This window comes from Eretmochelys imbricata, chromosome 14 (assembly GCF_965152235.1).
Source record: "Eretmochelys imbricata isolate rEreImb1 chromosome 14, rEreImb1.hap1, whole genome shotgun sequence".
Lineage (NCBI taxonomy): Eukaryota > Metazoa > Chordata > Testudines > Cheloniidae > Eretmochelys > Eretmochelys imbricata.
The window spans coordinates 32592664-32606872 of record NC_135585.1 but is presented as its reverse complement, the minus strand read 5'-3'; the positions used below and the strand labels follow the sequence as shown (position 1 = coordinate 32606872).

At 49.0% G+C, this 14209-nt stretch overlaps 1 protein-coding gene across 1 annotated transcript in view; it reads left to right on the top strand.

The window, feature by feature from the left end:
• Positions 1-9940, top strand: part of LOC144273976 (uncharacterized) — a 31646-nt gene extending 21706 nt beyond the window's left edge. The window contains exon 4 of the mRNA XM_077832704.1: positions 8878-9940. Within this exon, the coding sequence (XP_077688830.1) occupies positions 8878-9924 (1047 nt within the window). The 3' untranslated portion in view covers positions 9925-9940. The remainder of the gene's footprint in view (positions 1-8877) is intronic.
• Positions 9941-14209: the final 4269 nt, after the last annotated feature.

The following is a 14209-nucleotide window of genomic DNA, read 5'->3' as shown; positions in this document are numbered from 1 at the left end:
TTGTCCAGAGTGAAATTACCCAGAGTCTCGTCCTTACTTAGTCTTACTCCTATCGTCTCCTTAAAAACAAACCAGATATATTCAAAATAGAGAAACTATTCTAGTAAACTCAAAGAAATGAATTGCATGACATATCTAGATGTAAACTGCTTGTAAACTACACTAGATGATGTACTCTCAGCTTAGTTACAGAAGACTAAAAGGAAAATATGTTAAATTTCTAGACATCAGGAAATTTCTCTAAACAGGAAAGTTTTACCAGTTATAAACGTTTTACTATTATACCAGTTAAATCCCCATGTGGACAGTTTTATTGCAGTATAGGAGTGACTTTTTTCAGCTTATTTTAAACCCTGTCCCAAGCGACATAAGCTATACCAGAAAAAAGCTGCTTTAACTGGAGTAGCTGTCCACATGGTGAGATATATACGCTGGTTTAAATTCACACTAGCCTATACCAAAAAAATCTTTCCTGTATAGATGAGGCCTGACATTCTGTTTGTCAGAGCCCAGCTATCCGCCATCCATCTCCTTTAACCCCCTTTAAAGAGGGTCTTTTCCTCTGTGATCTGTGTTTCAAGATCCTTGTCAGTGTTTCAGTTCTTTTGATATGCCTGGGTTAGTGATCCTCAGCCATTGATACCCCTCACAAAGGCGATTTCTTGCGAATTTCTTGTGGTTTGTTTGCATGACAGACAGCTCCTGTCCCCAGCCTCATAGTCCTTTGTGAGCAAATCCACAAGAGGTGTTTGTTACCCATTCATTAGGGATGCTAATTAACCTCCTTCCAAATGGTTAACTTGGGTCAGATCCATTAAACATCTCTCTTTCTGCATTTATGAATGTAGCTGATAGACCTTCATAATATAACTCTATTCCATATTATATGTTATTGGTATTAGATCAGCGCCTTGAGACCCCAGCCAAGATTAGGCCCCTTTGTTCTGGGCGCTGACACATAGTGAGAGACAGTCCCTGCCCCAAAGAACATGAGGATATAGGAATTGCCAGACTGGATTAGATCATGGTCCATCTAGTCTAGCCTCCAACAGTGGCCAGCCCAGATGCTTCAGAGGAAAGTGAAGAAGCTCTGCAGTGAGCAGTTATAGGCTTATCTATCTCCAGGAAAACTTTTCTCTTAACCCTGAATCGTTAAGTTCCAAAGCCTGAGGCTTCATATCCCTCCAAAACCTGTTTGGAGATGTTTAGTATTTACTCTGAATATTCTTGTCTGTATATAGAGCTTATTATCCAAATAGACATGGGAGGGGAAACGACTTGTCCAAGCTCACAGAGCAGGTCAGAAGCAGACCCTTCATTTGGTGGCTCCTAGGCCAGTGCTCCATTCCTCAGCCCACGCTGCTTCCCACGACTCACTCAGCAGCTCTTTCCCACTGTCAGTCCACTGCCAATCTTCTGGGCTGGAAAACTGACCACTGAGCTCTGCTCTTTGTGCCCTTTCCCTTCCCAGTATACAATCCATGACAACGCTTCACCACTCACCCCACGATGTCTTGGTTCCCTTCATGGCTTCTTGGAGGAGCTTTGCCAACGGCTTTCTGGAAGTTGGAATAAAGGATGTCACCTGGATCGTCTTCATCCACTGTTCTGCTGAGGTGCTCTAGAGAATCCCAGTAGGTTCCTTTGGTTAGATCCCTTCATATCATCCTCATTTAGGTTCAGATTATTTTAGTGCCCGTTTCAATCCATGTAGCTGGTATGGAAGCTGGTCTGTAATCTCTGACTCTTCCCTAGCATCTCTTTTAATACAACAGTCTTCAGCTCCTCCTTTATAGTAGGTAACTTGAATGGTTTTAAATTATATTTAAATATTTTGGCTCAGCTGCATCCTCAGGAGTTTGGGAGGCAGAGCTAGTGTAGTGTAAACGATGTTTGTTCCAGAACCTCCTCTTTTGACACCTCAGTCTCTGACAGTGCCTTATCTTTGCTACCTGCACAGAGAGCCTGGGGTAGGTTTCTCCACAACACTCTCTGGGATGGAGCCTGAGGCAGAGAAACCCCATAGCTTCCCGGAAATGTCCTTGCCCGCCGAGATAGCTTCTGTTTCACCCAGGTGATGGAACAGCCATTCCCCAAGTGTGGCTCAAGGGACTCTGGCCTTTGGTCCAGACAGCTGGCTGCTCCCATGCCTGTCTCTCCCTCTGGCCTGCCAGCGGCTACTCCAGTTGTTTTTGGTGCTTCATGGCAAGCCTGACAGCCTTGAAAAGTAGCTCGGAATAAGGAGGAGGAGCCAGACTAGCTGCCCCTGTACATGAAGGGAGAGGAAATGGGAATGGTGTCAGGCAATGGGAGAGGCGGTGGGGCCTGGGCAATGGGGACCAGGATAGGAAACAGGACACAAGACAATCTGTTAAGAGGGGTAAAAAGATTTGAGGGGCCGAGGTCTAATGGGCCCACTGACTTGTGCAACCTTCCTACTTCTGGGGTTAGTGAAGAATTTCCAGTTAAGTGTCTTTATGTCTTTGACTTCCCAGATTGCCTCTTCTCCCTCCTAATTCCCCCCTCACTGTTTATGTTCCTTTCTGTTGGCTGCCCACGGGCTGACTTTACACGGTGTGAATGATTCATGCTGAGTGCAAATAAACTCTTCTACCTTGGCATTTAATCACACTGGGTTGTTCTCTTTTAAGCTTCCTTATTTCTTCAGGAGATGGCACAGGAGATTGGGGAATGGGACACGAGGACTTCACCCTCTAAGGGACACTGGCTCCAATCCAGTCCCAGGGTGGGGAAACAGGTTGGCCCTGGGCAGGGGAATGGGACACGGGGACTTCCCGCTGTAAGGGGCACTGGCTCCAATTGAGTCCCAGGGTGGAGGAACTGTCTGGCCCTGGGTGGGGGAGTGGGACATAGGGGCTTTCCCCTCTAGGGGCATTGGCTCCAATCTGGCTCCAGGGTGTGGGGGATTGTCTGAAGAATTGTGAAGTTATGGTGACTCACAATATCACGTCTTTGTCTTTTTAAACCTTCTCATTGTCTGAGGATAACTAAGAACAAACTCACAGAGTACTGCCCGCTTTCAGACCACTCACCACCTCCCCATTGTTCTCAGTGGAACAGAAGCCACTGGCTGCCCTCATCAAGATGATTGCCACTTCCCCAGCCCTTGCAGGGGTTATGGATGTTTAGCTAGCAAGAGGGCCAGTGGCTTCCATTGTTCCCAGTGGGGTGGAAGCCGGCCACCTGCAGGAAAAGCAGCTGTCCACCATGTCATTATGAGACAAAGAGGGACTGAGGGAGCAGGGATGGAGATGGTGGGGGCAGGGGAAGGTGGAGACTCAGGAGAACACTTGTGGGGCAAATGACTGTGGGGGACAGCAGGAGCTAGAGGGGCAGAGAGGGATGCTGTGGGGCTGCAGCTCCCAGAATTTGTGGGAGACCCTCTGAGTGTCTCAGGTCTCTTGGCATGGACCTGAAGCCCCAGTTCTTACCAGGAGGAATGTCGCCAGGCCGCTCCATCATGATCATGGTTGGGAGCCAGGAGGCTGTGAGCTCAAGTCTCAGCTCTTCCACACACTGGTATCAACGAAGCTGTGTGCTTCCCAGGTCTTATTGGAGAGCAAGGTTTCCTACCTCTGCCCCAAAAGGCAAACAAGCATCATTTCGCCTCTGACTTTAGAGATGAGGTAGTTCCAGCAGCACAGAGAAGAACCAAGTTCCTAATACCAGTGCGTGGAAATGTAGCCACGCTGCCCTTCAGAATGAATGTGCTGATTCTTTGTGCTTGGATATGCCATTTGTAGCCACTGCTGGAACAGCTTGACCACACTCCCCTCCCAAAGCCAGGAAAAAAGCCCAGAAGTTCTGTTTTTCAGTCTCCTTCCCTGCTTTAACCACTAAACAACACTCCCTTTCCAGAGCTGTGAACAGAAACCACAAGTCCTGACAGGGGGCTGCCTGGGCCCCTGAATGGCACCAAGGGACACCTTTTTCTGGGACTCTGTCTCTGATCTCTTTGCTCTGGAGGTTTCTGGGGACCTAACTAAGCAAGGGGAATGGGCAACATGATGGACAATTAAGTTCTTTCTGACAATTGTGAAGTAATGCACATTGGAGGGACACATTTTAAACTCTTCTAAATCAGAATTCTGAATGAACTGTATCAACCCAAGAAAGGGACCATTGTGGGCAGCTCTATGAAAAGCTTGGTTTAATGCACAGCTGAGGCCAAAGAAGCTAACAAGATGTCAGCATGCATAAGGAATGGGATGGTGAACAATACAGAGAATATTCTAATGCCTTTATGTAAATCAATGGTGTGACCTCATCTGAAGACCACGGGCAGTAGTGGGCACCCCAGTTTTCACAGGTTACTGCAAAATCGGTGGTGGTGGTGGCAGTGGTTGGGGGGGGGGGACAGAGAAGGACAGGAAGAATGATCAAGGACCCAGAAGAATCTTCATATGAAGATGGACTGAAAAGACTGGGATTGTTACCTTAGAAAGGAGATGAGTAAAAGGGGAGTAAAAAATAATAAATGGTCTAGAGATGGGAGATCAGGAGTTTCTGTTCTCCCTGTCTTATAACACAAGAACAAGGGACACACCACAAAGTTAAAAGGTGACAAATTCAAAACCAGTTAACAGGAAATACTTTTCACACTATATTTAATTAACCTAGGGAACTCATTGCCACAGGAAGTGGTTGAGGGCCACAGACTTAGCAAGATTTAAAAGGGATTGGACATTTCTATGGACAGCAAGACTATCCAGAGGTCCCCTAATCAACGACAACAAACATTTCTGAAGGGATATTGAACCCCCTAGTGTAGGGCGCGAGCAAATCTCTAGCTATTAGAGCCCAGCATGAGACCAATACTGAAGGGGGGGGCAGGTTTTCACACATCTGCTACTGCAGGGCTCTTCCACCTTCCTGGAGCATCTGGTTCTGCCAGTGCCGGAGCCAGGCCACTGGTCTCCACCTGGCTCTGGGGTCTGGTCCAGCAGGACTATTCCTGTGGGCTCTCTGGTCAGGAAGGAGGGCGCAGGATTCTGGGCGGTCCCCCTGCGCTGAGTTTCTGTCCCTGGGGGAGCGCAGGGAGCCGGTGCCCCTAGAGTTTGTCGCTAGAGGTCTCTGGTTATTGCTAGGGGAGGGGAGGCGGCTCTCTCTGTATTTCTCCGCTCAGGATATCAGGGTTGAGCTTCCTGGGTCAGAGGCTGCTGCTGCTGCCTCCATTGTGAGCCTGGATTCCTTTCCAGGCTGAGCTACTGCTGCTCCCCAGCGGGGTCTGTGCGGGGAGAGCCCTTCCCTAGCGCCCCTCTGTGCCCAGCCGGGGGGACTTTCTCCGGGGGCTGGAACCAGCCCCGGGCTCTGCCGACACCAGCCCCTGAGCCGGAGCCTGCAGGTGAGGGGAGAGACCCGGGGGAAGGGCTGGGGCCGGGCAGGAAAGTGACTCTGCACCAACGGCCCCTCCTTTGCTCCCGGGGGTCTGAGTTGCTGCCCTCCCTCACCCCCAGTCTCCCCGGTGCCTGGCGCAGGATTGAAGTGGTGCCAGGCGTCCTGCTACCCCTTGCCCTGGGGTGAATTTCATCCAGAGGCATTGGAGCTGCTGAGTTAATTACCAGCCACATTACTGACAGTCTAGTACCGAATTGCGGCTCAGCTGTACTGGTCCCCGGTGTCCGCCCTCCCCGGCGCTCAGGGAGTGCTCAGTGCTTCTGAAAGGCGAGTTCTCAGTCTGGGTATTAACCCGAGCGCGTTTGGGAAAGGTTTGTTTGACTGTGTAATTTGCAGTTTTGTTCTGTTGTATAGTTGGAGGAGGGATGGGTTAAGACTCTGGAGGGCTCTCAGATGGGCTGGGTCCAGCTCTGTCCGAGGTTCGCCCTACTACCATGGCACTTCACTTACACCAAGAGTTTTGGAGGTGACTAGTGATTTTTGAGTACCCAGCTTGCGACCCCACAAAAGGGCCTGATTTTCAGGAGGTGGGTGCTCAGCACTGTATGAAAATCAGGCCCCTTAAAGGGGTCTCAAGTTGGCCACCCAAAGTCATTCATCACCTTAGAAATTACTGGCCTTACATTTCTCTGTGCCTCAGTTTCTCCATCTGTAAAGCAGAGACAATAACATTTCCCTACCTCAGCAGGAGTGGCAGGCTACATTGGGGCGCTCACATTCTTTGCTGATAGGTGCTGTAGAGGTACTTAGATAGAGAGGGCCATCACAAAGGTAACTGTGCATTGTGCAGTTCATAACTGGTTACTTACAGGGGTCAGGTAGTATTGTCTCTTCTCTCTGATTGGACGATTCATGAATCTAACCTACACCACGTCAATTTCATCTCATAGCATTGGCCATAATATTCTGCTGGAATCTGCTGGGTGCTGTACACACACAGAGAAATACATGGTCCCTGCTTTGAAAAGCCTTATCATCCAATCAAAAAATTGAAGCAACACCATGTGACTTGTGTGCTCTAAGAGGTAAGCATTTTTTAATTATTATTTTTATCAAAGTAACCAAAATTGGTATGACTTGCACGGACATTACTCACTATTCAAAACAATCCATTGGTCCAGAGCTACTCACTGAAGAACACGCATAATTAGCTAGAGTATATAAGGGCTATCTGTGCTCTTGCTTTAAGGCATAAATCAACCTCTGACTGCCTGGGCTTAGTGAGACTGTATTTGTATGTGCAGGTTATTCTGTAATTGCCCAAGACTGGATTCCTCACACCTTCCTCCGAACTATCTGGTACTTGACACTGACATGATCCTGGTCTGAGGTGAGGTAGTTGGGAGATGGGGATACTGCTCCAGAGGGACCACTAGTCTGAACTGGTGCAGCACAAAGGGTGGTATACCATTCTAGATGGGCCCATTGGTCCGATCTGCAGTGTGCTCCTAAATCTGAAGAACAATCAGGTTTGAGAATTTTTGTGCCTGTCCAAGGACAATTTGTGAACATAAAAACTGGGAAAATACACTGTTCTGTTCAGGTTCGTGGATTGCACCCATCAGTGTGGTATCCAAGCCCTGTGAAATGAGAAACTGTAAATGACTTGCTCAGCTCAAACAGATAGGTTTAATTGGTCCTGCCTCTGCCTAGTCCCTGCGCTGTTGTGGGAGTGTGCTGTCCTGAGGACAGTGTCAGAGGAATCCCCCAAAGTGCTCCTTTGATTCAGACTCCCTTATTCGGGGGAGAAGGGGTGTTAAAAATTTCTTGGTGATTTTCTATCTTGTGCTGGATGCTGGGAAAACCATAGGAAATGCTAAAACAAATTATTATAATTTGTTTTTACATTTCCCATTCCTCTCTCTCAGATTCCTGTCCTCCAGTTCTGGGTAGAGGGGCCAGACTAGTGGAGGGCTGTGGACTGGGAATAGACTGTGTTCAGCTTATTGATGTTAAGGCAGAAAGGACCACTGTGTTCATCTAGTCCAGTGGTCACTAACTGGTCGATCGCGATTGACTGGTCGATCCTAGAGGATCTCCCAGTTGATTGTGACCTCTAGTGTTGTAGTGGGCTGTCGCTAAGGCAGGCTCCCTGCCTGCCCCGGCTGTCTGCCGTGGCCCCGGGGGCAGGGATCTCCCTCCACACGCTGATCCTGCCTGCAAGCACCACCCCCGCAGCTCCCATTGGCTGGGAACAGGGAGCTGTGGCCAATGGGAGCTGCATGCCCCCCCTGCCCCCCCGGGGCTGCAGGGGCGCATTGGGCCCTTGTGGGAGCGGCGTGGGGCCAGGGTAGGCAGGGAGCCTGACTTAGTGGCCGCCATGCTGCACCACTAACCAGGAGTGACCAGTGCTGCTCAGTGGGAGGCTGCACCCCCAGCCCTGACCCACCACCCAGAGCCAGCACCCCGTACCCCCTCCTTCACCCCAACACTCTGCCCCAGCCCAGAGCCCCCTCCTGCACCCAAACTCCCTCCCAGAGCTTGCACCCCTCACCCCCTCCTGCACCCCAACCCCCTGCCCCAGGCTCAGCCCAGAGCCCACACCCCCTCCCGAACCCCTAACCCAGCCCAGTGAAAGTGAGTGAGGGTGGGGGAAAGGGAGCGACGGAGAGAGCGGGGGATGGAGTGAGTGGGGCAGGGCTTTGGGGAAGGGATGGGGCCTTGGGGAAGGGGCAGGTTAGATCCCGGGTTGCCCTTAGAGTCAAAAAGTGATCTTGGGCATAAAAAGGTTGGAGACCACTGATCTAGTCTGACCTCCTGCACCATGCAGGCCAGGGACCCTCCCCGGTAATCAAGCTCAGTGACTCGTGGTTGAACCACAGCAGGAATTTTTGAAAGCGACACTCATTCTTGATTTAAGTTTCCAGCATGGACGACTCCCTGTGTGACCCTGGGCATCGGAGTCTCTGTTCCCACCTGTACTGTGGGGGCAGTGGCAGGGGCCTGCCTCACGGGGTTATGTGAGGGGAAATACATTAAAGAGTATGAGGTGCTGAGATACTGCAGTGATGCGGGCCATATAAATACCTAGCTAAACAGCCGGAGGCAACACAAACCGGTGGCATGGGGGCTGATCCCTTTGCCTCTGTTTCCCCCCCCACACCGCTTTTGTCTTGTCTATTTAGATGAAGCTTTTTGGGACAGGGACTCTCTCTCGCTGTGTGTCTGTGGAGTACCTGGCACAATGGGGCCCTGATCTCAGCAAAAATCTCTAGGCCCTGCTGGGATATGAATTATTTTTATTAATCAGGGGTTTATTACACAGGGCCTCAGGACCAACCAAGAGTGGGCCCCATGATGCTGGGTGCTGTACGAACACAAAGTAGTAGACAGTCCCTGCCCTGAAGTAATGGCCCATGCCTGGGCTCTCTCTCTCTGTTCCAGCAGATGACAGCGCTGTGAGGGAGCACAAGGAAGTGAATATTTCTCCTGCTGGCCCCAGGGGTTGAGTGCAAGTAGCCACCCGAAATGTCACCCAAAAAGTCCAAAGGGAATGTGGCCAAGACCCTGGAGAAGAAGAAGCCCAAGAACAAGCGTAAGTTGGAGAAGCCAAAGCGCAGCCCCCCAGAGGAGGAGACCCTGGTCTACCAGCCACTGCCCAAGGGTGACAGGCCCAACCTGTGCTCCGAGTGTGGGAAGAGCTTCCTGCACAGCTCGGATCTGGTGAACCACCAGCGCATCCACACGGGTGACAAGCCTTTCATCTGCACTGACTGTGGCAAGAGCTTCCGGCAGAGCTCCACACTCATCACCCACCAGCGCATCCACACCGGTGAGACCCCCTACGAGTGCAGCTACTGCGGGAAGAGCTTCCGCGTCAGCTCCAACTTTGTGCGGCACCAGCGCATCCACACGGGCGAGAAGCCCTACAAGTGCCCCATCTGCGGGAAGAGCTTCACAGACAAGTCGACTCTGACCCAGCACCAGCGCACCCACACTGGCGAGAAGCCATACAAATGTGCTGACTGTGGGAAGAGCTTCAGCCGCAGCTCACACCGCAAGCGGCACCTGCGGAACCCGCCCGCCAAAGGCCGGGGCAAGTGCTCCCACCGGAGCGGGGAAGCCACCGTGGCCAAGGCCAAGGAGATCAAGGTCAAGAAGAGGACGCCGACCATCGAGATTCCCAACACGTGCGCTGAGTGCTGGCAGAGCTTCAGCCAGAACTCGGACCTGGTCAAACACATGCGGATCCACACGGGAGAGAAACCCTTCAAATGCACCCACTGCGGGAAGCGCTTCAGCGTCAGCTCCAACCTGACCCGGCACCAGCGCATCCACACCGGGGAGAAACCCTACAAGTGCCCCGATTGCGGGAAGAGCTTCACTGACAAATCCACCCTGACCCAGCACCAGCGCATCCACACGGGCGAGAAGCCCTACATCTGCATCTACTGTGGGAAGAGCTTCAGCCGCAGCTCCCACCACAAGAGACATGAGAGAACCCACTCTGGCGAGAATCCTGACACCTTCCTGCCCTTGTGGCACTACCCCAGCCAGAACTTCTAGAGTTGCCGACCCCTCTGGCAGGGCCCCAGAGACAGGGGTGGGGTGGGGAGGGCTGTATGATTGTCTGGGTTATGGGGACAGGGGAGGGAGCGGACTGGCTTGCTTGTCGGGGTACAGCTGGCTCGTAGGAGAACTGATTGTTCAGGACCCTGGGGACATGGAAATTTGGTGGCTTAAGAAAGAGGTGTGTGTGTGCGCATCTGTGACTGTGTGTTTTGTGTATGTGCTTCATGTGTGCTTTATAGAATCATAACAATGTAGGGTTGGAAGGGATCTCAAGAGGCCATCTAGTCTATCTCCCTGTGCCGAGGCCTAGACCATCCCTGACAGGTGTTTGTCTGACCTCTTCTTTAAAACTTCCAGTGACGGGAACTCCACAGTCTCTTAATAACCTGTTCCAGTGCTAAACTAGCCTTATAGTTGCAAAGTTTTTCCTAATATCGGACCTAAATCTCCATTGCTGCAAACAGCCTATTCTTATCCCACCTGCAGAGGGAATGGAGAACAATGGATGGCCTTCCTCTTTAAAACAGTCATTAACATATCTGAAGACTTATCAGGTTCCCCCTTGGTCCTCTGATCTCTGGGTTAAACATGCCCAGTTCTTGCAACCTATCTTCACAGGCCAAGTTTTCTAAGCCTCTTACCACTTTTGTTGCTCTCCTCTCAACTCTCTCCAATTTGATCACCTCCTTTTCAAAGTGTGGTACCCAAAACTGGACACAGTATTCCAGCTGAGGCCTCACCAGTGCCGAATAGAGAAGGACAAACACCTCCTCTGTCTTTGGTATGATCCTTCTATTAATACATCCCAGAGTGAAATTTCCTTTTTTTTCAACTGCATCACGTTGACTCTTATTCAATTTGTGATCCAGCCTGAGCTCCAGATCTTTTCTTGCTGTACGGTTGCCTAGACAGTTATTCCTCATTTTGTCTTTGTGCATTTCATTTTTTTCTTCCGAAGTGTAGTTCTTTGCACTTGTTTTTATTGAGTTTCATCTTATTGATTTTGGACCAATTCTCAAATTTGTCAAGGTCATTTGAAGTCTAATTCTTTCCTCCGTAGTGCTTGCAACCCCTCCCAGCTTGGTATCATCCATAGATTTTATAAGTCATCATGCAAGTCATTAACAGAAACATTGAATAGTACTGGACTGAGGACAGACCTGTGGGACCCCACTTGATACATATTCCTAGTCTGATATCAAATTATTGATAACTACTCTTTGAATACGTCTTTAACCAGTTGTGCACTCATTTTGTAGTAATTTCATCTAGACCCCATTTTCCTAGTTTGCTTATGAGAATGTCATGTGGCAATGCATCAAAAGCTTTGCTAGTCAAGATTTATTATGTCTACTTTCTCCCCCCAGCCACTAGGCCAGTAACCCTATCAAAAAGGGAAATTAAGTTGGTTTGGCATGATTTGTTGTTGACAAATCCATGCTGGCTGTCACTTATCATCCTATTATCCTCTAGGTGCTTACAAATTGTTTGTTTAATAATTTGTTCCATATCTTTCTGGATATTGAAGTTAGGCTGATTAGTCTTTCCCCCCTTTTTAAAGATAAGTGCTATGTTCACCCTTCTCCAGTCTTCTGGGACCGCACCCATTCTCCGTGAGTTCTCAAAGATAATTCTAACAGTTCAGAGATTGCTTCAGCTTGTTCCTTAAATTACTTCAGCTATTTCCTTAAGTACCCTAGGGTGAATTTCACCAGACCCTGGCAACTTGAATACTTCATCTATCTTATCTAAATGTTCTTTAACCCATTTTCCCCTATTCTGGCTCATGTTCCTTCCCCCTTGTAAATATTAACAGTGTTAATCACCTGGTCACAGTCCACCATTTTAAGGAAGACTGAAGCAAAAATGGCATTAAACACTTCAGCCTTTTATGTGTCATCCATTATTGCTCTTTTTTCCCGTCGAATACTGGACCTGCCCTTTCTACCTTCTTACTCTTCTAATGTATTTACAGAACTTCTTCTTATTGCCCTTTATGTCTCTTGCTAGGTGTAACTCATTTTGTGTCTTAGTCTTTCTGATTTTGTCCCTACATGCTTATGCTATTCTTTTGTACTAATCTGTAGCAATTTGTCCTTGTTTCTACTTTTTGTACCATTCCTTTTTGATTTTCAGGTTATTAAATAACTCCTGATGCAGCTATGTTGGTATCTTACTATTCTACCTAGAGGTTGCTGTTGAGTCTTTAATATTGTCTGTTTTAGAAACTGCCTCTATAACTCCTTTTTCCCTTAGATTTCCTTCCAGTGGGACCTTACCTATCAATTCTCTGAGTTATTGAAATTTGCTTTTTTTGAAGTGCATTGTCTGTGTTCTGTAGCTCTCACTCCTTCGTGCCCCTAGAATCATAAAATATGTCATGTTCACTTTCACACAAGTTGCCTTCCACCTTCAGATTCTAACCAGTTCCTCCCTGAACATAAAAACATAAGAATGGCCATATGAGGTCAGGCCAATGGTCCATCTAGCCTAGTATTTTGTCTTCTGACAGTGGCCTGTGCCAGATGCTTCAGAGGGAATGAACAGGGCAGTTTTCAAGGGATCCACCCCCATCATCCAGCCACAGCATCTAGCAGTTACTTTTAGGGACACCCAGAGCATGGGGTTTCCATCCCTGCCCATCTTGGCTAATAGCCATTGATGGACCTATCTTCCATGAACTTATCTAGTTCTTTATTGAACCCAGTTATAGTTCTGGCCTTCACAACATCGTCTGGAAAAGAGTTCTTCACACAATGCACACGGAGCATGTTGAAGTACTTCCTTATGTTGTTTTCAACCTGTTGCCTATTAATTTCATTGGGTGACCCCTGGTTCTTGTGTTATGTGAACAAGTAAAAAATACTTCCCTATTCATTTTCTCTACACCAGTCATCATTTTATTTATATCTATCACATCTCCCCTCAGTTGTCTCTTTTCCAAGCTGCACTATCCCAGTCTTTTTAATCTCTCCTCGGATGGAAGCTGTTCCATTCCCCTAATCATTTTTGTTGCCCTTCTCTGTAATTTTTTCAATAATCTTTTTTGAGATGGGGTGATCTGACCTGCACAGGGTATTGAAGGTGCGGGCATACCATGGATTCATATAGTGGCATTATGATATTTTCTGTCTTATCTATCCCTTTCCTGATGGTTCCTAACATTCTGTTAGCTTTTAAAGCTCCTTCCCATTGCCTGAGCTATGAACAGAGGCTTTGGTGTCTGTGAGACTCAGACCTTTTGTTTTAACGCCTGTATGATATGAGTTCCAGGGTCTCAGCCCTGTCTCTAGCAGCTCAGGTATTTACATCAAAAAAACACCACCAGCATCAAGATCAGAACTAGCTGGTCCCCTGGGGACAGTGTCATCTGGGAGGTGAAGTCTTTTATGGGGAAGAAACTGAACTTCTGTCTTCTTCCTGGAACCGATTCCTGCAGACCAGGAGAGAAGAGAGAGAGAGAGAGAGAGAGAGAGAGAGTGTGTGTGTGTGTGTGTGTGTGTGTGTGTGTGTGAGAGAGAGAAAGAGAATGAGTGGTTGTGTGTGTGAGCGTAAGTGTGTGTGTGTACGTGTATGCATGTGTGTGAGAGTGGTTTGTGTGTGTATATGCATGCGTGTGTGCATATACATGTGTATGTGCAGTGCACGTGTGTGAATGAGTGTGAGTTGTGTGTCTGCTTGGGAGTGTGCAGGTGTGTGGATGAGAGCGAGAGAGCATGCAGGTGTGTGTGTGTGTGTGTGTGCGTGCACGCACAGTTTGGACTGCACTGCCAGTGCTGTGCATCACACAGGACTCTGCTGAGCCTGGCTCCTCTCCCCAGCACTGATCCCCGTCTCTCTCTCATACAGTTGGTTGGATCCGACACGGATCCAGCAGATCCCCATGGGCTGATACATTTAGAAAAGGGGGGTTGTCGCTCCTGCTTTCCTGTGTAAATAGCCCCTCCCCCCAGTTAATGTCACTGTCTCTCTGTGCTGGCCCCCCCCCAGCTCATCCGTGACACACAGGACATGGATTGTCATTAACAAAACCTTTGAACCAAACATCACCTCCAGCTCAGTTTGTCTTGGTGTCAGAGCTGAGCTGATGAGAGGCAAGAGCCAGGGGCTGGCGATTCCCTGGTTCTGCAGCTGGAGGCAAAGTGCCCAGGGGTGGGTTACATTCCCTTCAGTCCATCCATTGTTACCCTGCTCCCCACATCACAACCAGCCCGTTAATTGACATCTCTGCCCCAGAATGGAGAGCTGGGTGCTGCCGTGGTTCTGCTCCCCTGGTTCC